The sequence below is a fragment of the Ursus arctos genome, unplaced genomic scaffold (genome assembly GCF_023065955.2).
Source record: "Ursus arctos isolate Adak ecotype North America unplaced genomic scaffold, UrsArc2.0 scaffold_15, whole genome shotgun sequence".
NCBI lineage: Eukaryota > Metazoa > Chordata > Mammalia > Carnivora > Ursidae > Ursus > Ursus arctos.
In genome coordinates, this window is record NW_026622819.1 from 10,986,505 (window position 1) to 11,011,477 (window position 24,973).

At 39.2% G+C, this 24,973-nt stretch overlaps 1 protein-coding gene across 1 annotated transcript in view; it reads right to left on the reverse strand.

Annotated features, from left to right (window-relative positions):
* DNAH5 (dynein axonemal heavy chain 5) overlaps positions 1-24,973 on the reverse strand; it is a 253,231-nt gene that overhangs the window by 128,818 nt on the left and 99,440 nt on the right. The window contains exons 23-34 of the mRNA XM_057312162.1: positions 22,178-22,379; positions 21,379-21,614; positions 18,467-18,685; positions 17,371-17,433; positions 16,838-17,076; positions 15,853-16,093; positions 14,015-14,214; positions 10,950-11,103; positions 9,054-9,217; positions 5,821-5,977; positions 2,242-2,454; positions 1,256-1,480 (exon numbers count right to left, since the gene is read on the reverse strand). Of these exons, the coding sequence (XP_057168145.1) occupies positions 1,256-1,480; positions 2,242-2,454; positions 5,821-5,977; positions 9,054-9,217; positions 10,950-11,103; positions 14,015-14,214; positions 15,853-16,093; positions 16,838-17,076; positions 17,371-17,433; positions 18,467-18,685; positions 21,379-21,614; positions 22,178-22,379 (2,313 nt within the window). The remainder of the gene's footprint in view (positions 1-1,255; positions 1,481-2,241; positions 2,455-5,820; positions 5,978-9,053; positions 9,218-10,949; positions 11,104-14,014; positions 14,215-15,852; positions 16,094-16,837; positions 17,077-17,370; positions 17,434-18,466; positions 18,686-21,378; positions 21,615-22,177; positions 22,380-24,973) is intronic.

The following is a 24,973-nucleotide window of genomic DNA, read 5'->3' on the forward strand; positions in this document are numbered from 1 at the left end:
TATGGACCACAACTTCTTAATCCAGTCATCTGTTGAAGGGCATCTCGGCTCCTTCCACGATTTAGCTATTGTGGACATTGCTGCTATGAACATTGGGGTGCATATGAGCAGGCCATATTTTAATAGTAAGAGATTCATTTCTCTCATTGCACCCTTCAATGCCCATACCACAGCCCTAACTATAAAAAGTACAATCTACAAAAAACATGTCCTGGCATACAAAGACAGAATCAAACAATCTCACTGGGAAAAAGGCATCTCTTATGATTATGACAAAATACACTGCTGGGTTTTTTTTTTAATCCATTCATTGTTTTTCCTAGGATTTGCAGCAGGCCAAAATGTCTAACATCCAAATGGCAGGTTATTGTCCCACAATGCTTTTGCCTGAATTTTTTAACCACAATTTTAAGCCTTTTTAATCGTTTTTCTTTGACAAATAATAAATCTAAAATTATCTCGAACTCTTTATTTCTCAGAGAGGAAAATGGTGTGCTTAACTGTTAAGAGAGGAGATTAGACCACAGCAGCTTGAAAGAACTTCCTCCCAGTACATCAGAACCAATCTTTTATGATCTTTTTTACATAATGGGGTGAGACATGATTTAGCAAATTATTATGAAAATAAGAGCTTCTGGCCTCTTATCTAATGTCCTATTTTAGAGTAGAGGACAAATTTCATTTCTTTTTACACTTTCTGTTTTCTATGGCTACTAAACTCTGTTTGTCACTCTGTCCTCTCTTTACAGGCAAAAATCTGCATGACACCTGAACGTCACCAACCCTATCAGGAAAGGCCACTGGCAATCAATGACATATAAGGTAGCAAAATTTGTTAAAGATGGGATTTATCAAAAGCCTTAGAGGAAGCACAGAGCAACTCTACTAGCGCTGTTACTTATTTCTCTACAACAAGAAATTGGTAATCCTTAACTACGAACTAACGGGAGCACAAGACAAATGAAAGCTTTTTAGGATGCTACCTGTAAGTTTAGTGTTAACAATGATCACATAAATAATTTTAAAAATAGACTCGAATTGCTCAATAACACCTCAGCAGAGATCATCGACATGGCACTGAAATTTCGGTTAAAGACCGAAAAAGAAAATCTGACAATGTCTCATCATGAAGATGACCCTTTGCCTGAATCTAACCTATTCTTTGAATTCATTCAAACCAGTTCCAGTGAGTAAACAGAGACAGAACCTAGTATTTGCTTTTCTGTATATAACATAGCATTTATAACGTTTTTACCAGGTCATCAAAGATATCCCTTTGGTGCACATGAATAGTAATCAAAGTCTCATATTTGACTCGTTCCATGGAACTCAGATCCTTTGTTGTGATGCCTATCAATGTGTTCAATAGCTCCAGAAAAGACTGATTGGTTTTCTGCATGATTTTTTTATCAAATTTGGCATTTCTGAGGGCTTCTTCTGAATCCCGTGTCCATATCATTTGAATTCCCAATAATCCAACCTTATGGAAACAAAAAAGCTTTATGAGTGTATACAGCATATTAATATATTTAAACAGAAATTACAATACGAGAATAATGGTGATTAATATGCAAATGTAAGGCCATCCTTGATTACATCAACTTGATTCATTGTTTGGAAACCTATGGAAATTCTATTCATACTGTTCACCTGGCAATTACATACAGCCTCATGATGCATCCACAATTTTTTCCTTATAATTTTAAATCATTTACTGTTAAAGTCATATTTCCTTGCTATATAGACTTTAAGTTACCGGAAGGTAAAGAATATGTCTTAAACCTGTTTTCCTTGAACCCAAGGTTTACACATGGTAGATATTCACAAAATCTTTATTGATCATAATGGCTAAGAAAACAACATTTTCTGCATTCTAATGCTAAAATACATTTTTTGTCTTTCTGGCAAAGCATACATGCAGTACTTTTTTATGATTTATTTATTAAAGAGATTCAGTAGGAAAAAACCTTTTAAGTTAAAAAAATATAAAGAAAACATATATATAACATATGTAAGACTATATATATACATATATATATACATATATATATATGTATATACATATATATATATAATCTGCAGCTGAAACCTTTAAGCTTATGTGTATTAAGAAATTCTTATGAAAATCTTAATTCTGGTCCAGTCTTAAATTACAGCCAGTTGTGTAGCTTACAACAGACAATGTATGAGATCTAAAATGACTATTCCATAGAAAATACTTTCCAATTTCAATACACTGACCTGAGCAGGGAAGGAAGAAAGAAATTCAATCAGCTGGAAACCTGTTTCTTGAATATTTGCAGCTGCCTGGCGAATCACAAGATGCAAGGAGGCCTGAGACTCCTCCAGGAGAGAATTAAGCCAAACTTCCACATTACCCTCTGCCATCACAGGCTTATCCAATTCAACAGTCTCGCCCTCTCGAGAGGAGATTGACAGAATACGATCATAGATCTACGGTAGAAGCCAAAAAAAACAAAAAAACCACCCAGCTATATTCACATAAAGAATGAATCCCTCTGCTGCCCTCTTGTCAATGTTATCCTTCCCAAAGGAAGTTAAGATACAGATTATAAAATAAAAGGCAAAAGATGATATAAAATCAATTTCAAACCAACAAAAAGAAGTTACCCATGAAATCTAAAAGGGAATACTAAATCAATTCCAAATAGTCTATACCTGAGAGGGGAAAGCTTGTTTTCTAAGAGAACTACTCAGTACAAAGCTGATGATCAAAAAACGTCTAGTTTCCCCAAATGAAATGCGACACCGTAAGAGCCTGTTGTCCACACCACAAGCTTATTACCAAGGCGACATTGGCAATGTCCAGGTCAATATGGTCAATGCAAACACCTTACCAGGTAAGTCCAATTCTGTAGTAAATGGTGTGCTCCTTATGAGAGCTCCTGGTGGCGCATAACTTCTGACTCAAACCCAGCTCCTCATCTGGTCCTCTCACCCCAGTTTCCATGCAGTATGGTCTCGTGGGAATAGCGTCCTATTTACTAAAATACAGGCTCACATGGTGCTCTGTCATTCGTTGACCACGCAATGGTGGGGGACACATCTCGGAGACTAAATGTTCTGCTTATAACTAGTCCATTAAAAACCATGCCCGTCCTGGGGCACCTGGGTGGCTCAGTCATTAAGCGTCTGCCTTCGGCTCAGGGCGTGATCCCAGAATCCTGGGATCGAGCCCCACATCGGGTTCCTCCGCTGGGAGCCTGCTTCTTCCTCTCCCACTCCCCCTGTTTGCGTTCCCTCTCTCACTGGCTGTCTCTCTCTCTGTCAAATAAATAAATAAAATCTTAAAAAAAAAAAAAAGTCTGTCCTGCTTCCCCACCCAGTTCACAGGCTGTTCATGACAAGTAAACCAAATAAAGCAAACTACTGAGTAAATACAAATGTTTGTTGTCATTATTGTTCTTTGGTAAGTGGAATATTGTTCCCTTGAGCTCCAATTTAGGACTATATTAACGAACCCTCCCTAGTTGTAGACAGACGTGGCCTACCAAGAAGCTCATAGGACTGAAGTTCCACAGCCTGTCACTTACAGGGTCCCTTTCCAACTCCTCAATATAAATTTGTATTTATCATTTTATAAGAGCTGGGACCCACTAAAACAGGATCTGTCCCTGGTTGTGGAAACAAATGACAAAAAAAGCAATGCTATTTGTTTTAAGAAATAATTGCTATGAACAGTGGCTAAAAATGAGAAAGTTTAATTTGTCCTCACTGTACAATGAGACAGTGAGAAGCTTCCCTCTAGAACTTCAAGTCCTATTGCAAAAGGATTTGAGCAAAGCATCAGGGAGAAATGCCTGCATGATTCGGTGCTTCTTTCAATGCACATATCCAGTAAATCTACAAGAAACAATGATTTTAAACCACTAAGTCCATACTGTCGTCTCTACCCGCTCCCTTCATCAAGGCTTTGTTGTAGCAGCTCAGCCTTTTCTACCCTTCCTGTGCAATCACTTCTGACACTGGTTTCCCTGCCCCTTCCCCTTCTAGTCTCCCTCTGACACTGAGCCAGAACATCTTTCTGAAACACACATCAGGTCACTTCCCTGTGTAAAAACCTCCAGTGCCTTCTGTTATGTTCAGGACGAAGTGCAATTCCGTAGTGTGATGCCCTTGGCTTTTTGGAATCTGGTCCATGACTCCTTCTCCCCTTTTTCCCTTTGCTCATCACTGCAAGTTATGGGTTAAAAAGTGTACCACCAAAATATATGTTGAAGTCCAAAGCGCCAGTGAATGGGACCTTATTTGGAAATAGGGTCTTTATAGATGTCATCAAGTTAAGATGAAGGTGGACCCTACCTAATCCGATAACTGGTGTTTTTACAAGTAGAAGGGAATTGAGACACAGACACACAAGGAAAACATCATGTGAGGACAAAACAGCAACGTGACACGTGCCTAAGCGAAGGAACATCCAGGGTTGCCAAGTGCCACCAGAACCTAGGAGAGAAGCATGAAATAACTTCTCCTTCGGAGCCTTCAGTAGGAACCAATCCCACTGACACCTTAGGTCAGACTTCTAGCCTGCAGAACTGTGAAAGAATACATTTCTGTTGTCAATCCAGAGCAACCCTAGCAAACCAATACAATCCCTCACACGCCCACACTTCTGACACCCCGGTTGCTCACACCTTCAGACCCTTGTGCCTGCCCTTTCTTCTGAACGGGCCATGTTTCACTTCCCCACCTGCTTGGGTATGTTTCACTTCAAAACATCAGTTCAAGCACCACGTTCTCTGTAGGAAGCCTTCCCTTACACCCCTGACACCAGATGAAGGCTCCCCTGACAGCATCCCCATGCTTTCTGTGCATAACACAAGCACAGCAAATCAATAATTATCAACTGTTAAGTTGCCAAATTTCTGATGAATGTTGCACTGCATAAAAACGACTTCAGCATTGATTTTGACAAATTCTTCCTTGGAACCCCAGGACAAGCACCCTTCCTGGCACATACCCAGAGGCTTGGACTTACATGACTGGCTTTTGATTGCTTGTGATGCAACAGGCCCCGCACTGCAGCGACTGTACTCTAGATAGACCCCACTGAGCACAGTCCCCTGAGGCCTGTGTATTCCCATGTTATGCACACCATCCGGCCCATGGAGGTTGTTCAGCAAGTGCCAACCGCATGCTAGGATGAACAGATGAATGGCACCAAGGGTTTACAGGAAGCCCCAGGGGACGAGGGAACACACAGTCAAACTAGAAGGGTCACTTTCTCAGGGAATTGCGGGTAAAGGGATGGATCAGGCACTATCTTCTGGCAGCCAGGCAAATGGCGTCATCCTCTCATTGAATGGCTTCTCTTGGGTTCCCCACAACCCCATGATTCTAGAAACTTTTTGGAAGTGTTTAAAAAAAAAAAAAACAGGTTTCCATCAAGCATGATGAGAAACGGGGACGATGATCATGCCAAAAACTTCTGAAAGCTGATTAAAACAATCCAGTCACTGAGGTAATTCTGTTTAGTGAAGGCGTTATTTTCTGAACAATTGGTTTCTTTGTTTTGTCGAATTTCTAAACAGCTAGCTTGGCATGCAAAACCATGAATGCGACACACAGTCGTGCATTCCTAATCATATTTAAACTAGTTGCTACTCAAATTTACACTTTGGAGATTAAGAAATCACACAATTCTGAAGGCAAATGGGGCCTGGAAGTTCATTTTTAATCACTGGCTGAGTGCAAACGGACAGGGAAGCCACCCTTTGTACACCCCAGGGAGCTATTTTGTAAAGACAGTGGAGATTTAAGAGATGGCAAGTGCTGGCCAGCAATTAGAAGTAGGCAAACCTTGTCATGGAACTTGACGGTTTTGATATTGTCAAACACATTCAGCAAATGGGCTTGTATAGTGTGTGTGTCCGATGCCTGTCCCAGGATCTCCAAAAGCGCAGGGTCGGAGACGAAGAAGAACCGAGGGAAGCACAGTCGTTTTTTCTCCAAGTATCTACGTGGGGAGAGGCACAGAGAAACTGTATAAATACACAAAGCAGGCCTTTCTGGAAATAAATTCATCTGGATGGGAAAAGGCGGAAAGATCTTGAGACTATCTAATTTTCCCACATACTGTCAACGTCTTGGTTTTGATTCCTCATCTTGCCAAGTAGCGTGCCATATTCTGATGAGAAACAAAACAATTTTTTTTCCAGGATTGATAGAAGAATTTCTTCATTTTTGACAAGTGTAAGGTATACACTTGACTTCGTCTGGAAAATCTTGTACTTTCTTGGTGGGGAGCAGGAGCAATTACACACAGGGAGTTTGGGGGGGTTGAGGTTTGTTTGCAAGCATGGTGCTGTGTCAGCAAAAGGCTGCATCTCATTCTTGGGATTGTATCTTAAAGAAGGCAATGAATCCATCGCTGAAGCAGAAGCAAAATCCAGCTCTGAATACACTGTGGAAGGGGCTCTGGCACTGCTCTCTGCTCCAGGATTTACTGAAACCCAAGGAATGTTCCTGTCATTGCCCTGCTTTCAACTGTGCTTTCGTTTCTATATTTGCTTTATTTTATGGTGACTCCTTATGTTTTGGATATATTTTTTTGTTATTTTCATATCGATACCTCTGTAACTTCATTTCCTTGCATATTTCAATATAATTATTGCAGTTTTCATTGTAATTTCTTTTTGAAATCTTACCAGAAATCCCTTTTACTCCTGTCTTTTTTTTTTTAATTTCTATTCCTTCCTTGTCATGTGTATTATTGTTTCATTCCTGTGTAAAATCATGGGGGAAATATTCTTATTGCATAGAGGCAGTTTCTCTTCATAGGAAGGTAGAGTTTTTACTAAGGACGGGGTAGACCAGAAGCTGAGCCAGCTGGCTCCCTTGAGGCCACATATGGGGAACCCTTGGCCGCCCGTACCTGGTCAAATGCTAGACCTGTGTGTCATTGAGTGAGAGGCCCAGCATGAGGGCAAGAGCCAAATTCCTTAAGACAAAAGAGAGGACTTTTCTCAGAGGCTGAAAGAGGCAAAGAAAGGAAGGAGACAGAAAGGTAGACTGTGGAAGTGAGGTGCCTCTAAAGTGACAGAAATGGACGAGGTTTCTGCATGTGATGCAATCTTCCTCCTCAACGTTGGCTCATGAAATACTCGGTAAAATACACTCTACAAATGATCATTTCGGCAATTTGGATCTATTCACTTTTGGCATGTGAAAAAAAGCACACAGGCTGGCCTCAGAGAGGGGGCAGGATAAGGCTGCTCATTTTCCTAAAGTCTTACTTCTATGCTCAGAGTGTTTTATGTTGTTTGTTTTAGCTTTTTGCTTTCCTTACTCTAAATAGGCCATTTTATTTTAAATATCCCAGTCCATCTTCTTTGTAGAAGCTTATCTTTACTCTTTATTGAGAATAGGGAATTCCCTATTCTTTATTCTTATTGGTAAGCATAAAAAATTCTTATCAATTCCTCCCCCTTACTTACTGCCCCCTTCAGAGTAACCTAGTCTGATTCTGTTGAGGAACCAGATAACGTTGTCTATCCAGTGAGACAAGGATGAAAGGAGGCATGTGGAACGCGACGACCAAACCTCTGTGATAAAGCAGACAAGACAATTTCTTCCCGACCTGTCAGAAGTCCCTTCCTATTGATGCAGATCTTCATTGGCTGGGAAGAATGTTCTTTTGTGGAAACATTAATACTCCAGTGTTTATGCCAGAACTATATACTTTGGCCCATAACCTCTCGGGAACAGAATCAAAAGCCATGAAAAGCTCAGTAAAAACTGTGAATAATTTCAGAGTAGATTTTTTCCTCTGAGGAGTTATAAAAGAATGCCAGAATGCCAAGTGATGGAGTAGAGCATGATAAAAAAGAATGAAAAAGAAAAAAGAAAAAAAGGAGTGTGTTTGTATGCATGAGGGTGTGTCTACAGTGGCGGGTGGGAGAGGAGGAAGTGAAAAAAAGTAACAAACTCAGCTTGGAAGTAGACCAGTGATATGATTCCTCAGCAAGTTTCTCAGGGGCGACTGAGTCCTGCATGATGTCCTAGTGATCCGTGCCCCTCAGCCTTTCCAACATGAAGAGCCCTGAGAGCATGGAACCTTTCTAATCCTTTTCCTCTTTCCCTCTGTCCTGACTCTGGTGGTAGACTGCACAGCCGTCAAGCCAGGTCTCCACCCAAGAACCCTCAGAGGTGCTACCACACAGCTGGCCATGCTGATCGTGATGGTTAAAAAGAATGCCACGTCATCAACCATTTGAAAAGAAAATTCCTTCTTTTGTCAAATATCCTTCAACAGTCACTTGACTTCGTTCAACAATTTTATGAAGCATATCAAGTCATTCATAACTGGGAGTGTATTTTTCTAAAAATTTATTTTGGAGGATTTGCTTGCGAGTGGTTTTGTTGTATACTTGAAACTGATATAATGTTGCATGTCAATTATACTTCAATAAAAATAAATTATAAATGAAAGCATGTGTAGTTAACTGTTTTTACAATATTACTATTTAACATATTTCTGCTCACATGATTCTTGACTAGCCAAAGGAAAAGAAAAATATCTGTTACTCTTGGAATTCACCCAGCCTCCATACACACGTGTGTGTGTGTGTGTGTGCGCGTGTGTGCATGTGTGTGTGTGTGTGTGTACACCGATAGATATATGAAGCTCTCATTTCTATATAATCTTGACTACATGTGTACATTACATTGTTCATATTGTTCTTGGTTGCATGTAATGAAATATTTTGCCTCTTTGGTTGTTTATCCAAGAAGGAAATCAGAAGAGTTAGGTGTATTAATTTTAAAAAGCAGGGGCTGTATGAGAATGTTTACATGATCTGGTTCCAGTGATGGAAGAAGCCCTAAGTCCTATTATTCCAACAGCAGGACAAATCCAGCAAGGGCTTGCCAAGGATGTGAGGCACCAAGCTACCAGTTTTATCTGTGCAACAACATCAGACGTGAACTAAGTTTTAGCAAAAGAAAATCAATATGCCTAATGCTGTCTAGTTCCTCGAGTCCTGTTCCTCTCTAGGATGCTAAAGGAGGTTTTGCCGGGCCAGTTAACTTACCCAGTGAGGGATTTCTGGCACATTTCCAACTGGTCCAGCAAGTGTGGTAATAGCTGCCCCATGGTCTCATCTCCAACACAGCACTGAACCACATTTGGCATTTCATGAGCCCGAGTCATAATCTTCACCCAAGATTTATCGATATTGGAAAAGCGCTTGGCTTCCTACAAGAATGAGGTGACAACGCACACTTGGACATATCTGTGATCTCAAGGACAGAGCATCTCACACACCTTCCCCTGAGGACAGATTTCTGACCAGTCTGGGTACCCCAACTATACATGCCTGAAATGTCACACGTGCTCTATTTCAATTCTCCTTCGCCATCCCACCCCCTCTCTTAAAGAAGGTACCCCCATTATGTTAACTAAAAGAAGACAGATACAGAAATGAAAATACAATATAAGACAGCTTGGAAGGGAAGAACACTCCCAACGGTTTTTGACAGTTATCTCTAAATAAAATGAATTTTGTGTTTTTCAAGTTTTCTACTCTGAGCGCTGTATATCTCAAAAGCAAAACAAACATTTAAAAATAAGATATAAAATTATGGGGTGCCCCGGTGGCACAGTTGGCTAAGCATCTGACTCTTGGTTTCAGCTCAGGTCATGACTTCAGGGTCCTGGGATTGAGCCCCATATCAGGGTCCCTGCTCAGTGGGAAGTCTGCTTCTCCCTCTTCCTCTCCCACTGCCTCTGACCCCACTTATGCTCTCTATCCCTCAAATAAATAGACTTAAAAAAAAAAAAAGACTCCCTGTGCTGCGCCTCTCCCGACCTGCATACTCTGTCTCTCTCTCTCAAATAAGTAAATCTTCAAAATAAATGAATAAAAATAAGATACAAAATTATAGTATAACCCTAACATTGTAAAATTTTTAAACATAGATTTTTTTTTCAAGAAAAAAATGGAAAACGCACAGATTACTTTGAGAGAGTAGAAATAATTTTTGTTTTCTTCCCAAAAACTTTCTATAGTTTACCAATAAGCAGGTACCATCAAACATGAGAGCAAGACACCCCACCCAGTTCCTTCAATATTGTATGTGAAAAGTTTCCACTCTTAGGTCCAATTTGAGATTCTCCTCCACCTGGCAAGAAGAAACACATGGCCAAATATAAAAGCCAATATAAATACTTAGAATTTCAGTGTGGATATATTTCACTGGTAGGTGAAAAATACGTTGACTAACAGATCTGTCTTCTATAATGAAATTGAGAACTCATCATGGGAAAGGTAGGAAGCCTGAGCAAAGAGAACACTCATGCTTCTAAGACTCAAGCCTATTGTTGAAACATTATAATTTTGCAAACAATTTAAGGTAATTGAATAAGAATCCTTGAGATTTGGTATAAATGTTTTTTTATAAAAATTTCAAAATACTACACTCCATCTTTCCCGTGAGATGATTAAATTTGATGAGAGAAACATGCTCCACAATCTCAAGAAAAGGGCCTTTTTTGTTCTGGAGATTTTTCCTGCCTGTTTCCACCCCCCGGTTTTCCAGTGCAGATATAATTGGGTATATTGTACAGCGTGGGTTGTTTTAAACTGTCAGTAGTAGCAGAACAAATTATCCTCGCATTGTCGAGATAACAAACTCCATAATTCTACACTGTTCAAATTCTACCTTCAAATTACCTGAAGTGTATCAATTATGCATGCATTTGTCCTCTGTTTTCTTAACCCTCTGTTTCCTACAAAATGGCACAGTTCTCTAGCGTTCACGTCCCTTCTTCTCCACAATTACTCTTCGAAAAACAGTTCAATGGCAACAAAAAAAGACTGGGCAGGGTGTGGCTCAACAAATATTATTGCATTTTTAAAGGAATTATTAGTTATTAGATGATTCTCTAAGTTAAAACCCTGATGAAATCCTAAGGAAAATTCTCAAACCTTGGGCAGCTGCTTAGCAATATCTCCTCCCACAAAGACAGCTTCTAGGTAAATCCACAAGTTCTGCACCATCATCCAGTTCTCAATGATGTCTGTTGAGTTGGAAAGGCACTGCACCCACTTTTGAATCTGGGCCTTGAATGGCATATTGTACCTAAAATGAAAAATACACTCAGTATTTGAGGGGTTTTTTTGGTGTTTTCTTTTCATTGGTATTGTTTTCAAACTAAAAGATTTTGTATCCTAATTCTTACCTATTTCTTTAGGACTTTGATTAAGTTGCTGGCTTTTTTTTTTTTTTTAGTTTTATTTATTTAAGTCATCTCTAGACCCAACGTGGGGCTTGAACTCACAGCCCTGAGATCAAGAGTCACATTCTCTTCCCATTGAGCCAGCCAGGCACTCCCTGTTGCTGGTTTTTAAAATAATGCTACCAAGTCACAAATTCATCACTATTTATTGGACATTGTTTAACTTGTTCTTTCTTGATCCAGAGCACAGGGCGGTGGGAGAAGGTGTGTCATCTGAGGAGCAGATCAGGTGTGAGACTTGACTCTACCCAACTTCTAGAGTAATAAATTTTGAGTCATTGTTGCTACAGCCAAGAGAATGCTATCCTTTCTGCTGACCATCTGTGCCTATTCCAGAGACTCTCTCTGGTTTTTCATATAACATGGAGAATTACAGGGACACAGGACATCAAACAACTAATTCAATGTTCAAATATGACAATCCCTGCGATCTCTCTAGCCTCCCCTTTCCTGGGGCTCTTTCCAACTTCCCATTCACTCATGTCTACTCACTCATGTTTGTGTGTGTGTGCGAGTGTGGGTGTGTTAGGGCTTACACATCTGCGCAGGTACACTCTGAAAGCCACTTTTCAGTCTCTCCCACAGTTAACCTATTTCCCTTTTTTTTCTTGAGAAAGAAACCGATAGTGGTCTTGCAAAGTCTCTTCTCCTTCTCTTTGGATAGAGAACCCCTTTTTCCCCTGGACACAGAGCTGCCCAGTTACACTACTGAATTTCCCAGCTTCCTCTGCAGCAATGTGCAGTCCCAGGACGAAGTTCCGCATCAGTAGGTCTCAACCTTGGCCGTACTCTGGGATCATCCAGCAGACCTTAAAAACTACTCATGCCTGCCTGGGTCCCACCTCCAAGAGACTCTGATTCAACCAGTCTGAGATGTGGCCCAGGCAGTGGGATGTAAGTTCCCGAGGTGTGTCCAGCATATAGCCAAGGCTGAGAACCACTCTCCTGGATGAGAAGGGGCAGCACTGGAAAGAAGGGGAATTATGGAGGAGAAGGGCCACACCTGGAAAAGACAGAAAAGTGAGCCAGACAAAGCTTGGGTCCCCGAGGAGGACGTGGAGCTTCTCATCAACCCTGCAGATTCTTTTATGTGAGAGACACACAAACTTCAGTCGGACGCGAGCAGTGTTGTATGTGGTGCTTCCGTTACTTGTAGACAAAATCCTAAATGATTATGCTGTTCTCCCTCACTGATCCCTCTATTCTAACAGACTATGGACTTGAAGTCTTCTTGTATATTAGTCATATTTGTGAATAAAATTTTCATTCCCATAGTCTTAATTGTTAAACAGACTGTTTTAATATTCCACATCTTTCTGGGTTTTTTTTTAATTTATGCTTTTCACTAGAATGAAGTTCCATAGCAATGGAGGTCTTCGTTTTATTCATTCTTCTACCCATAGCACCTAGAAGAGCACAGGGCACATAGTAGCTGTTTAATAAACTTGTGTCGACTATGTGTTCCTCGCACAGCTCTTATCTGTGGATTCAATGTCATTGGTAAGGATAGTTGACCAATCCCTAACATAGATAATTTTTTTAAAGATTTTATTTATTTATTGACAAAGAGAAAGAGCACAAGCAGGGGGAATGGAAGGCAGAGGGAGAGAGAGAAGCAGACTTCTTGCTGAGCAGGGAGCCTGACTCAGGGCTTGATCTCAAGGACCTGGGATCATGACCTAAGCTGAAGGCAGATGCTTAACCCACTGAGCCACCCAGGTGCCCCACATAGATAATTTTTACTTAATTTATACATGTACATTTTCTACCTGCCTAGAGTGTGTTATTTTCCACCTATCCATCATTCTACTTGGCTTTGAGTCACAACCAAATTCATTAAAACTGGCAAATCCGAAGCAGTTGAGAGTCAAGGTTACCAATGGTCTAAATCTCTAAGATCTAATTTTATATTCCATATTACTCACTTCAAACACTAAAGTGTACCAAGTAAATGTGAAGAAGAGAAATTTTTATCTAAACAGTATTAAGGGGTTATTAATCCTTACATTAAAATTATTGATACACATATACCCACAGAATAGAGTGACATTTGAAAGACAGAATGCAATAAACTCCTATCTCAATGATACCCACATGCTACTCTATTGCCATGTATTTGAGAAGATGCTGGAGAACAAAAATTTATTTCGCAAGGAGCAAAAGAAAGCAATGAACCAAGGAAATGTTAAGTTCATGAGTCTAAGGCTCATGTGTCCAAAGCGTGATGGCTTTGCTGTTAAGGGTCAAACAAAAGTGTTAGACTAGTGTCGGTCTGTGCTGTTTTACTTCTCTTTATGAGTTCAATTCATTCTCCATCTTAATCTGTCATCTCATTAAAGTATGTACACAACTAAGAGTTTCTAGTCCACAGATGTTGGCACAACGATTTCCCAAGTAGAACGATTATTCTGAAACTCAGCCTAATTTCCCCTGGACTCCAGAGCCTGTCGAGCTGTCAGCTGCGCGGTGAGGCTTGTCAGCAGCAAAGTTGAAATGTTCCGCAAGATCCAAGTGGCTAATTACATGTTGCATTATTTTGTCCAGTTGATGGTCTCAGACACATCCCACAAATAGAGGATAATGAAATAAAAACAGGATTATACATGCTGTGCCAAAAGCTAAAATTATAACAAGGATTTTTAACGTTAAATAAATTGTACGGGGGCTATTGCTGCATTTTAAAAATGAATTTCCCTTAAAATGTTCGTTATGATGGTTCCTGAATCTCAGGGGTAAGACAGACAGACTTCCTACCTGTTACTCAGTAGGGAGCCCAGCAACATCAAGCTGTCCTCCATGCTGGCAATGATTTCTGAGGTGCTGTCTCCCCGCAAGAGGAGCTCTCCACGGGCTTTAAAGCTGCCAAAGGTGAATGCTTTGCTCTCCCACTCGTTCATCACCTGCTTCAGCTTCTGCTCAATGTCCCTCTCTTTCACAGCACTGATACAGATGTCCTATTAAAATTGCAAGCTCTCGTTTTATCACATGAAAGCTACACATCCTTCTTGAACAGTCTAGATTCAGCAAAGGTGAAGCTGAAGCACTATTTGCTTCATCCGTACCTTTCCATGCTGTAAAATGCAATGTAAGAAATGGTGCATGTGTATACAGATACACAGTTAGGGAAGGAGGTGAAGATAGAGCTATTACTAGACAAGAGAACCTTAATTTGTAAAACTTCCCATCAAACTCTTCCAGAAAGAAAGAAGACAGAAAAGATACGCAACAATGGAACACTATTCAGCCATGAGAAAGAAGGACATCCTGCCACTGGCGACAATGTGGATGGGCCTTGAGGGCATTAGGCCAAGTGAGATAAGTCAGAGACAAATACTATATGATATGTGGAATACATATATCAACTATACTTATATGTGGAAACCTGAGAAACCAAACTCAGAGTGGAATGGTAGTTACCAGAGGCTGGGGGAGGAAGAGGGAATAAGACAGATGTTTAAGGGTACATACTTGCAACCAGTAGATCAATAAGTCCTAGAGATCCAATACACAAGACAGGGATTATAGATAACAACACTATATTATAAATATTAAACTTCCTAATAGACTAGACTTGTTACCACCACTAGAAGAAATGACAATTATGTGGCGCAACAGAGGTGTTAGCTAACACCACAATGACAATCATGCGGAAATATAAGCGTATCAAGTCAATACATGATACATCTTAAAGTTATACGATGTTATATGTCAATTATATCTCCATTTGGATAAAAAACAGATAATGTAATAACCTTTTAAATTTTGAAACTCTAATCAAAGACTCAAAATTTAATGTGTCTCTAATTTAACTCTAGAGCCAAATTGATGCAGTACGAGAGGAGGAAATTAAATTATATTCTTATAACCCCCTAGCTGACTTTCCCATCATTCCCACTGGCCCTCCCCCAATCCTTTCTCCACACAGTTACCACAGTGATCTCTACAAAATGCAATTCCAACCCTGTCATCTCTGCTCAAAATACATCTCCCAGATGGCTCCCCATTGGTCCGAAGACCAAAATCAATAACACACCCTCGCCATGCTGGCGTTCCTCTGGTTTCCCAAACACACCTCACACCCTTCACACGTGCTGCCCCACCTGCCTGACACTGTCTTCTTTGCACTTTCCAAGCCTCTCCCTGCCTTACCGCACAAACACATGGACACACACCCCCAGCAGTCACGGACATGAACCCCAGCATTCCCTACCTTTATCACCCCCCCCACCACCAAACAGGTGGAGCCTATTACTATAGGCTGTCATAGAGCAGATACTTTTACTTCAATGGTATTTACCACATCTTGTAACTATACCTTTCTTTGGATAATTATTTCACTACAGAAATTATTTAATGATCTACGAATGCAGAAATGCATCTTTAGGTCCCCGACACTTAACACAGAAACTGTCATGTAAACATTTGTTGAAGGAATGAAGAGCTGAATGCCCAGAAAAGAGTTTTAATTGTCTTAGTATGGTTTACTGATCCAACATCCCATAATGTAGGAATACTATCAAAATAAATCCCATGGGACCATCCAATCCCCCCCACCACCACCACCACCACATCATGCTTTCTACCAACTGTACCTCTATTTCCTCTTTGTATTTCAGAAGAGGTGCCTCCATGATATTTCTTAACTTAAAGGTTTCATTCCCCACATCCAGACTATGCCCAGTGAGAGCAGCTATCCTTTTCCAGTGCCTCTCCATCATAGCCTTACTGGACATGTGCTCCAGGAGCGGGCAACATTCACTGAAATCATCAATGGTCTTCTTCAGATCCAAGAAAGCCTGCCAGTCCTTCAAGGCCCGAGGCAGCTTCCGACACCTGCAAAGTGAAGCCACCATGAGTGGTTATTCAAAGATGAGCCTGGGTATATCCTGTCCAAGACTGCCTGCTGGCATTTCTATCAAAAACAGTCATTTTGAATACCTACCACATTTTCATATCTCATGACTCAGACAATATCCGTTGATATAACATACTTCTACATTATAGAAAATTATTCCTCCCAACCAGGAAAGGTTTTTTTCCAACTCCCTCATAAAAATTTACTAGGAATGAAAGGCATTATTTTAAAAGATAGAGGTGCCTCCCAATTCAACTCAATTCCACAAACAGGTATTAAGAGCCTTCTAAGTACAAAGCACAACAGAGTGTATCAGGCTGTCAACCGAAAAATGTACAACAAATGACCCTCTATTTTCTTTGGGTTCAACACTTAAAAGGATGTAGAAAAATCAGAGGGCTCTTGCTTTTATTACAGGAAGTCATCTCACATAATCTTCAAATGTTGGTAAGTGTAATATAAATAGAGATCAGCTCTCTCCAAGATGCGGAAAAGTCCCTGACCAGATTCATCCAGGTTTAAAGGATATGCTCGTCTCACCATGCACACACAGGGCTAATTAATAAATAGTGTCTGGCAAGGGTGATGTCAACAGACAACAGCAATGCAGCACGATGTGCTTTCAAAACATCTGGGGGTGAGAAGAGAACTTGACAGCCTATCAAAAAAGAAAGCATTTGAGATTCGATAGCTCTGGGCGTGCTAAACATTTCATTTCTCACCTGTTCTGAAACTCTGAAAGTTCGTTGTTGATTTTTTCAATATTCACTTCTGACCAAAGGATATCATGATAGCTGTTTACAGTTTCTATGACGCTGTTGTACAGAGTGTATATTTTCTGTAGAAGATTTAATTGCTTCTTTATTTCAAGAAGCTGAGGATACTGAGTAACTGGCAACCCAAAAAGCTCCTCTCCTCCAGTATAGGTGATGTATTTCCGGTAGATATTATCAAATTGATTCTAAAGAAAAGACAAGTGAAAACTCAACAAGATGATTTACACATGAATAAACATGTAAATGTCAAAAAAATTGGAAAATAAGCAAATGTGGATGATCTATGAGCACAAGCAAGCAAGAATAGTAAATAACTATAGCTAATTACATAGAAACTAACTCCAATTATAATCATCCCAAATCACATTTTTAAAAATATTCCACAATAGACCTTTCTATATTAAGGGAAAAAAATGTACGTATCTAAAACACATTAAGGTTTTGGTTGTTTAGAAGGTCAAAGAAACCAAAAAGATTACCTGAAACATGATAAGCCTATCACTGGCTTCCTGGGGTTTCAAACCAGTGGCCATTGGACCATTCTGAAACAAAAAGTTAAACATAAAATAGAATGAAGTGTTGCCTATGGACTTTATGAGCTCAAAGTATTTGCACATCAAAGTTAGCTTTCAAGCATGTCACATCAATGACAGGAAACTTCATTTTTTAATTGTAGAAAAGGACTCAGGAAAGTGTCTCGTTTGGAAATTATTTCAAGTCTAAAAATACCACAACTTCTAAATAATACCAAAACTTGTAAATTTCAAGAAATTTTGAAAATTAAAAACAATTACTGTTCATTTCTTAAGTGACACAGGCAAAGAAGGGTCAATAAGCCCTCTATAGGAAGCCCATATAATGTCTAGTTTTGAACTAAAACACTAATGCCACAAAACTCACAGATTTTACCATTCTCATATCTATTTGTAAAGTGACCTATAACCTTAACATTCCTAACATTCTTTCCTACATTAGAACACCTTCAATATGTGGGTTTCTGTGCTTCTTCATCTATGAAGTTAGTGTATGGATTCAATCTCATAACTTTATTAACTTTGTGGTTTGGTGTGTTTTTCCTATGTAATGGGCACAAACTGTACCCTTCACTCTACATATTATCTTCCTGTAGTATATTATAATTGGCTAGAAATGGGTCTTATTATACAACATATTCCCAGTAGAAGAGTTGGCATTAAAACTCATAAATGAATGACTAAAACGTGAACTCCATCTGTCTTGTCCACTTTGTGTCTTCAGCACCAAGGACAGTGCCTGGCACCTGCTGGGTACTCTATGTTTGTGAACAAAGGAAAGCTATAGAAGGAGGACTGTTTTAACCATATGTGAATAGTATTTGTCTACACAAGTTTAGAAAGCTATCAAACCACCCCAGGAACAGACCAATGATATAACATGGACAACACTTTTTAAATTCCTATTTCTTAGATTGTTTCCATGAAAATAAAATTTCCACTCCTAGGGAATTTCATTAAACTTGACATACAATCTTTAAACACTTTGCATGCTCTGTTCACTCTTCCCCAAAAATACAAACAGAAAAAGCTGGAGTTGTACCAAATCATAGTCCAAGTAGAACTGGCGACAGTCCTGGAGGAAAACCTCCACGGTGCTAATAAGTTCCTTCCTGAAACTGGGCTGCAGTGAGACTAATTCATTCTGAACTTCGCTGGCACGTGCTAGAAGCTTCTCCCAAGAATAACGCAGAGTATCAACTTTGTCCATCTCTTCCTTTGCTATCAGAAGCCCGTATTTGTTAAGCAGGGCATAGGATTCCTACACAAAAGAAAGAAAATTTAATTTCTGCCAGTCGGATGCATAAATCTACACACTCATTTATTAAAACATTTTTCAAAGCGTTAGACTGGAAAAGATCAGAATGTTAGGGAAACTTCCTAGAGAGGTCTATGATTCTTCTTGAAAACCATAAAAGCTCAAATGAGCAACTGAGCCCCTAAGCTTTGGTTTCCTCATCTGTAAAATCAGGCAAATTCCCTGGCTGTTTCACAGGATTTTTGCAAATATCAAAAACAGCATTTTAATTGAATTTAGAACACTATAAAAACTATAAATCATTACACAAATAAAAGGTATTTTTACTTAGGTCCCTAAATTGTATTTCCAGACTTTGAAATTATATCAACTAAATGAAAAGTGTAAAATAATCTAACTGCTAATATTACGGTTATAAAATAAATCAGGGTTTTAACTCTATCTCATTTCATTGTGTTGGTAAGAGGTTCCAATAGTAAGATACAAGAGGGAACCTGTGTATCAAAGCCTGAGCCAACTCATTACACTCAAGATGCAAAATCCTAGACTACTCTCTTGGCTAAAAGATTAAAATTGGTTTTCATGAGAAAGGATTTTCCCTAAATATCCCTGCCCTACTTTCCCACCATTAGTTCTCCCCATACAGGTAGAATGAATGCCTGATCATTAATTTGGGGAAAAGACTGTTGATTTGGGCAAATCTAGCCCAGTGTCTTTCTCCCTCTTTCTTCTTCCACCTTGAATGCATCCCTCTGGTCTGCCCCCCAGTACCAATAAAGAAAAGCAGGGTAACAGAGGGGCCTGCAGCTTTCCAATGCTGCCTCTGATATGTGAGTTGGTTCAACAATTCTGGGATATAGTGTTCACAAGTGTGACGTGTATGGATTTGGTAGTGTGTGTATGGATTTGGGCGGTAATGGGAATACGGGAGTTGTACACTAAGCCCCATTTTCCAAATAAGTTCTATCAGGAATAAAGGTTTTGATCTTGATGCCAGTTAGGTGTTTGTTTGATCTTGACTACTTGACTATAGTTTTGTTTGAATTCACAGACAGGGGTAAATGGGTGTCAGTCACTGGGCCTCCTCTTCAAACCCCCAGCGATGCTCCTGGTTCTACACAAAGTAGGGACTCTTAAGCTTATGTTTCAATTCCCAAGAAGGGTACAGTGGACCATATGATTTTCCTGACTCATTGATTCATTTTCCTGGTAACTGGACATTTTCCAAAATTCAAAGAGGGATGCAGAAAATAGGACTAGTGTACAATCCTCACCATCAGAATTTAAGTCCAAACATTTAAGTTATGGTGTGATAAAAAGATATTTTTTCTAGTATTATTTTAATGCTATAATTATACTGATCTCATTTAAAAAGAATAACATAGTAACCCATTCCTGAGCAAACATATTCATATAGAAGAGAAAATATGATACAGTACAATTACAAAAGTAATGTATAATGCTAATCTGCATCAATTCTTTGACCCTCAGTTTCCTTATGTTAAAACAGGTGTTTGGTAAGGATTAAATGAGTCAATACAAAATTAATACACGAACGGACACTGTTAGCACTTGTAGGGACCAAGGGCAGGCCACCCCAAAATGTGCTACTTTGCCACACTGATTATTTTAAATAAGAGTCACTTAAGAATCAGGTAATGTAAAAAGAACATTCTGACCTCCCCCCCGCCCCACTTTGTCTCCAGAGAGCAGAAAATAGATGTGAAAGGTACCTTCTCTGAACCAGGAGGTAGAGACATCCTAATCACCAGAGACAGGACCTTTAGAGCTGAGAAAGCTATGTAAACAACCCTTGTTACTTTTTAGTAATTTACTACCACAGCCCAAATTCCATTTAGAATTCCTTACTTCAATTAAGCTCCCAAAGTTAAGTTTTCTTTGATCTGTCAATTGCTCACACATTTATTGTCTCTTTGCCTAAAAAGCATAAGAACTGCCTGCCTTGCTCATTTCTTTAGGTCTCAACTTCATTATTGGGCCTCTACATACACATAATAAAACTTTGATTTTTCTCCTGTTGATCTGTCTCATGTCAGTTTAATTCTTAAACCAGTGAGAAGAACTTGAAGGGTAGAGGATGAATTTTTCCTCTCCTACAGCTCCAGCCAAGTCCTGTTTACCAAGTCCCAACTGCTAGGAGTGCTGTCTGTGGGGATCACAGCTGCCTCTTTCCCAGGAAAACTGTCCTCAGCTAAATGGCAGCCTCCTCATGGGGAGATTATGGTCAATGACCAACTGACTTGGGGGTATAAAGGGCAGTCCTCCTTCCCTCAAGATAGGACCAACTGTGTGGTATAACTCATGATCCAGAGCAGCCCGTGGATCTAGCAGAAATCAGTCTACAGCTACAATCACACTCTCACTTAGCTACCCCACCCCTGACCCAAACTCATCATTCCTGTTTCCCTCACCCCCTTCTCCTGTGGGCACTCATCAATAGATCACTTGTGCAGAAATCCTCATCCCAGGCTCTGCAATTAGGAACCTTAGATGTCATGTAAAGGACCAGAACTGGCCCACAGAAGGTACCCTATAAGGTTAGGTATCATCATTACAGAAATTGTTCTTAGATTAAGCATCCATCAGTAACTACAGACCAGACCTTGTCAATACTTCAGCTAATATCACTCAACATGTGGAGATATTTCCATAATGAACAAATGATTATCAATCACCTCAATAGGTCCTACTTGAAAGTCAATGGAGATTTGCTGCTCCCTGATTTCTTTCAGTGCTGCCATAGCAATGCGAATATCATCTAGGTCTTTAATCTGACGATTCAGTTTCTTATTGAATTCTTCAACAAGTGTAAAAATGTTTTCCATCTCACTCCTGTATTTTTTGTTACAGTGACGGCCAATGACAACCATCCAGGCCTTTGTCTCAGTAGTCAGAGTGAACTTTAAGTCAGCTGTAAAACCCAAATGTCCCCAGATCAGTTTGAAAATTTTGAACCAGTATGAAAAGACAGGGTGCTATTGTTCACCAATAATAAATACTTTGCAATTTACAGCCCTGTAGCGTGTAAGAAAATCAAACTGGGAAAAAATTAGATTTTCCTACTTATTATATATTCATTTACGAAGCTTGTCTTACAACAATTTGGAATGTATTTCAAAATGCTAAAAAAAAAAAAAGTACATTATCAAAACCATTGGAGATAAGCCTCAAATGTTTATAATTATTTACTAAAGGAAGGGTAAATTTTAATTCCAAATACAACATGCTCATCCTCTTTCTCTGAATTAGCATTTATTTTCAAGGTTTAGCAGCAAAGTGTTCAAAATAGTCCAGAATACATAATTATGCAGAAGGGAATTAAAAACAAATCTACAAATTGGTCTTAAAACATGAGGCCCATAAAAGGAAATTCAATCTTAAAGATAGCTAGAACTCTCTGGAATGCTAATCTAGGTAAAGAGACAGAACAATACTGTTGAATTTTTATGACTGCCTGTGAGAAAATGAACCAACCTGTGTACAGAGCAACAGCACCCACACAGATGCACTCCGGCTCAGCATTAATTTCCTGCTCTAGCTTTTGGAAATAGAGAATCTGAGATTCAAATTCAGAGAGCAAGGGGCTTTTTGTAATAAACATCATAACCATTTCTTCTTTCTCTTTTTGCCAAATATGATTGTAGCGTTTGAAGCAATCCATAGATGTAATAACTTCCTAGAATACAAATAACAGATTTCTGTTGAGAGGAAAGATGTGAAAATGGATGTATAAGTGAGTATTGCTCGATTGCTGTTGGTTCCCACAAATCTATTAAAATCCACAAAACTGGAATTAGATACATTATGAACACGGTAGGTCAAGAGTAGTAACATCAACCTGTTAGCCTTCCTAGCCAAAAGGAGAAGGGGATAGTTTCTAGAAACTAGAAAAAGAGAGTCCACAAAGACTCTTTTGGACAAGAGCCTCTTGACTGGAGCTGGCCTTTTGTTCAGAAACCGCAGTTCAAAATCATTTATTTATTAATTATTTATTATTTATTAAAGCAAGGTGCTATGGAAAAAATCACTCTGAGGTCACTCTCTTCCCCCCCCACCCCCCACCACCCCCCATCATCACCGCCCCCAAGAGTCTCTCATTGGTCAAATCTATTGAAAGCCTCAATGGAAATCTATTAATTTGTTCCCAAAGGTCAGAGGGTAGAGATAAGATCTGGAGGGGCAAACATAATATATCCAGCATCAAACTGCACTGGAAGATTGCATGGAATCCCATAAAATGTATAAAACCATTGGATTGGGACGACATCTGTACAATATGAAATCTTCCCATCCAGGAACACAGTATATCTTTCCAAATCTTCTAATTATTTTAAATTACTTGTTAACTGTTATGGGAATCTTCATAGAGACCTCACACACCCTTTATCATGTATGTTCCTGGGCATTTTTCAATGATATGATTATTGTAAAAAGAATCTTTTTCTACTGTTTTTATAACTGGCTATGGATGGCATATAAGTTTTAAAAAATTGATTTTTTAAAAAGCAGTCCTGTTTGCTATAAAGTGTGCCTCTGTGAGGTCAACTGTCTCACTCACATTTGGTAAACTAGAGAAGGATGTCAACATTATGAGGTCACATCAGATGCTATTTTTCCCAGCACTTTGTTCTGTACCAGCTAAAGCAGCAGGCCATGGAGGGGCACAGGCCTTCCACACAACTTTTTCCTTTGAGAATGTTCTTTGCATAGTCCAACCTGATCTTTCTATATTTATCCTTGTTTCCATAATTCAGCAGCTTCAACTGTTTCTCACACCCACCTTTCACCAAGTTTCTTTCACCTTTGATAATAAAGCTCTTTACTCACTATACCATTATTAAATGGGTGAATATTTTACTGTGATTGTCATAGTTTTTGTAACTACAAAATTTTCTAGGTTTTGACTGTCTGCCTCAAACCTCTTTTTCTCATAATCCATGTTATAGTAAACATACAACCTTGCAAAAGAGGATTTTTAGGAATATGTTTATTGTATTACAGCAGAAATGACCATAATGATCATTCAGCTAACGACTTAACTCTCATTGGGCCATTTTTTTTTTTAGATTAGCCTTGAGGATTTACATGAAGATAATCATTATCATCTACAAATAATTAAAGAATTGGCTCCTCATTTCTAATGTTTATACCTGTTGGGAATCGACTTTTCTTATTGGCTTATAATTTCAGAGTTACAGCTACATGAGAAAAAATTTTTAAACTGAGATGAAATTGAAAATGCCATTATTTGGGGGAAAAAATATGGTATTACCAACAGCATTCTAAATGGCCCAATCACTTCAGTAAATTTTACCAACCTGTACGAAAACCAAGCAGCTTTACTCCACCACTCCCCACACGCAGCTGAAATGTCCCTCACAGTGCTTCAGGTTTCATAGCTATTGAGAATTCCCACCCATTAAAATGCACAAAGCTAAGCCTGCCACTACTTATTCCAACCAAACCTATCCCCCGGCTTGGGCTGAGATGTTGACATGCATACCCAGTATGTATTTCAACAGCGTGAAGACATTCATTCACAAGCATATGATGTCTTGAGAATGAATTACAGATTATCAAAGTTGACTGAAAATGGGTAGAAATTCCAGAATCCTGAGCTCTTTTAACACCCTAGACTTTATAATATTAAGAATATACCCTAACTAAATAAGTTTTAGACTGTCATTTATCTTTTCTGACAGTGTCACTCTTTATTAAATTGGAACTTTTTAAAGTGGAGGTAACCCACTGTATGTTAACTATACGGGAATTAAAGTAAAAGCTTAATGTCAAAAGTATATTAATAAATAAAAAATACATAAGGTGGAAGTAACCTAGAGTTTCAAGGAAGAATTGCCTGAACTACATGTGTAGAGCTGTTCTGCTCAAGTTATTTTTCTGCCAAGGTGATTTCGATGGTTCAGTCCAGCTCATCTTTTCAAGGCAGGCAGTGTTGTAAGCTGATGGCTAGCTTATGGATCTGCTGAATGCAGGTCAGATTTACATTCTGATCCAATCAGCTGTGGCAAGAAGAAAAGGGCTGGGATCATAGGATTTTCCATGGTTGAGGCAGAATCACCCAGAAGGGTCCTTGGCTGCAAAGGGCTGGCCATGTCTAGTACGATGACTAAGTGTGTATTTATTCTTCCGGAAACAATTTGTGCATCTCATCAATCCGAAAAAAGTCCTTCGAGTTATTCTAAGTGCCTGAGATTTGCACAGTTCCTTCATATAATATAAACGCAAACGTAACAGAAATAATATAAAGAT